This window comes from Octopus bimaculoides, chromosome 22 (assembly GCF_001194135.2).
Source record: "Octopus bimaculoides isolate UCB-OBI-ISO-001 chromosome 22, ASM119413v2, whole genome shotgun sequence".
Lineage (NCBI taxonomy): Eukaryota > Metazoa > Mollusca > Cephalopoda > Octopoda > Octopodidae > Octopus > Octopus bimaculoides.
In genome coordinates this window covers 4,341,252-4,342,850 of record NC_069002.1, presented here as the reverse complement: position 1 = coordinate 4,342,850, position 1,599 = coordinate 4,341,252, and the positions used below count along the sequence as shown (strand labels likewise).

Genomic DNA, 1,599 nt, shown 5'->3' with positions numbered 1-1,599 from the left:
CTACCCCACTTAGCCACTAACTCTTCAACTAAGATAATCTGGTGCCATAGCAAATACATGTGGTCCCATCTTTATGGGGTCCCATCTTTATACACCAGCCCTGTAACAACAATACCCCAGTACCCCAGTTAAATAAACTAGTAGCACAATAAACACATGTGGTTTCTCTCTGTCAGTAACACAAACACAAGACTAACCTTTCAACCAACGTGGCAGGTGAGTGGGGGGAATGCCTTGGCTTGCTAGAAATAACAGTCAAATCTTTGTCCTTCATCTCATTACACTCTGCTGTCTTGTCGTTATTTCACCTTACCTCCTATGAGCTTGCCTTCCTTGTCAGTCAATAAGACGGTGCTTATTGTAGCTATGAGTTGTTTTAACTCTTATTTCTAGCAATACTGGTGCTGAATAACATCCTCAGTTGCTTTAGTGACATATATATATTTTTGCCTTTCAGCTGAAAAGTTATTAACAAGCCACCCATATTATTTATTTATATGTGTGTGTATATTTACATATGTGTATGTGTGTATATATACTTGTGTATCAGTATACACGCATAAATATCTGTACAACTATCTGTGTATATAACTGGGTATATATTCTTTTTCTTTCAGTGATGTACCTTCTCACCTGTCTAGTAGATTTCTTCACCAACCATCCAGACTACACATTGTAAGTAAAACAATCTAAACAACTTATTTTTGTTTCTTTGATTCCATAACTCACCACCTGTTTCAACCTGGAGGATGTTGTTGTTGTTGTTTAGCTTCGTGGCAGTCCTAATAAAACTGCAGAAACTTACGATGGTCAAAGGGAGTTATCATCACCATCATCATCATCTTCTTCATCTTCATCATCATCATCGTTTTAATGTCCATCATTACACAGGTCTGACAGAATGATCTGAATGCTAATGGGTTAATATTGATTTCAAATTTTGGCACAAGGCCAGCAGTTTCAAAGGAGCGGCGGCGGGGGCTGGGGGGTCAAGTCGATTACATTTTGTTGAACCTGAAAGGATAAAAAGTAAAGCCAGCCTTGGTGGCATTTGAACTCACAACGTAAAGACAGACAAAATGCAGCTAAGCATCTTTTCCAGTGCAGTAACAATGCTGCCAGCTTTTGCTGCTTCACCGACATAATAATAATCCTTTGTACTAAAGGCACAAGGCCTGATATCTGAGGGGAGAAGTTAAGTCGATTACATCGCCCCCAGTACATAACTGGTACCTAATTTATCAACTTTGAAAGGATGAAAGGCTAAGTTGGCCTCGGTGGAATTTGAACTCAGAACGTAGAGACAGAGAAAATGCCACTAAGCAATTTTGTCTGGCGTGCTAACGATTCTGCCAGATCACTGCCTTAACACAGACAGACAGACATATTATTGGTAATAAGAAAGCAAAAACAGATCTAGAAATTGAGAAATTCTAATTACAGTGCAAACGAGTATGTGCAACTTAATTAAAAAAAGAGTAAGAAAATATACCCACAGACACAGACAGAACCATTGAAATGCAGACAACATGTGCACACACTCACACACGTGTGTGTATATATATATGTATGTATATATATATATATGTATGTATGTAT

The 1,599-nt window shown here is 38.3% G+C and overlaps 1 protein-coding gene across 3 annotated transcripts in view; it reads left to right on the top strand.

The window, feature by feature from the left end:
• The window catches only part of LOC106879215 (cytosolic purine 5'-nucleotidase), a 129,833-nt gene that overhangs the window by 93,237 nt on the left and 34,997 nt on the right, over nt 1-1,599 (top strand). For all 3 annotated transcript variants that reach the window (XM_052975850.1, XM_052975851.1, XM_052975852.1), the window contains exon 7: nt 618-675. In XM_052975850.1, the coding sequence (XP_052831810.1) occupies nt 618-675 (58 nt within the window). The remainder of the gene's footprint in view (nt 1-617; nt 676-1,599) is intronic.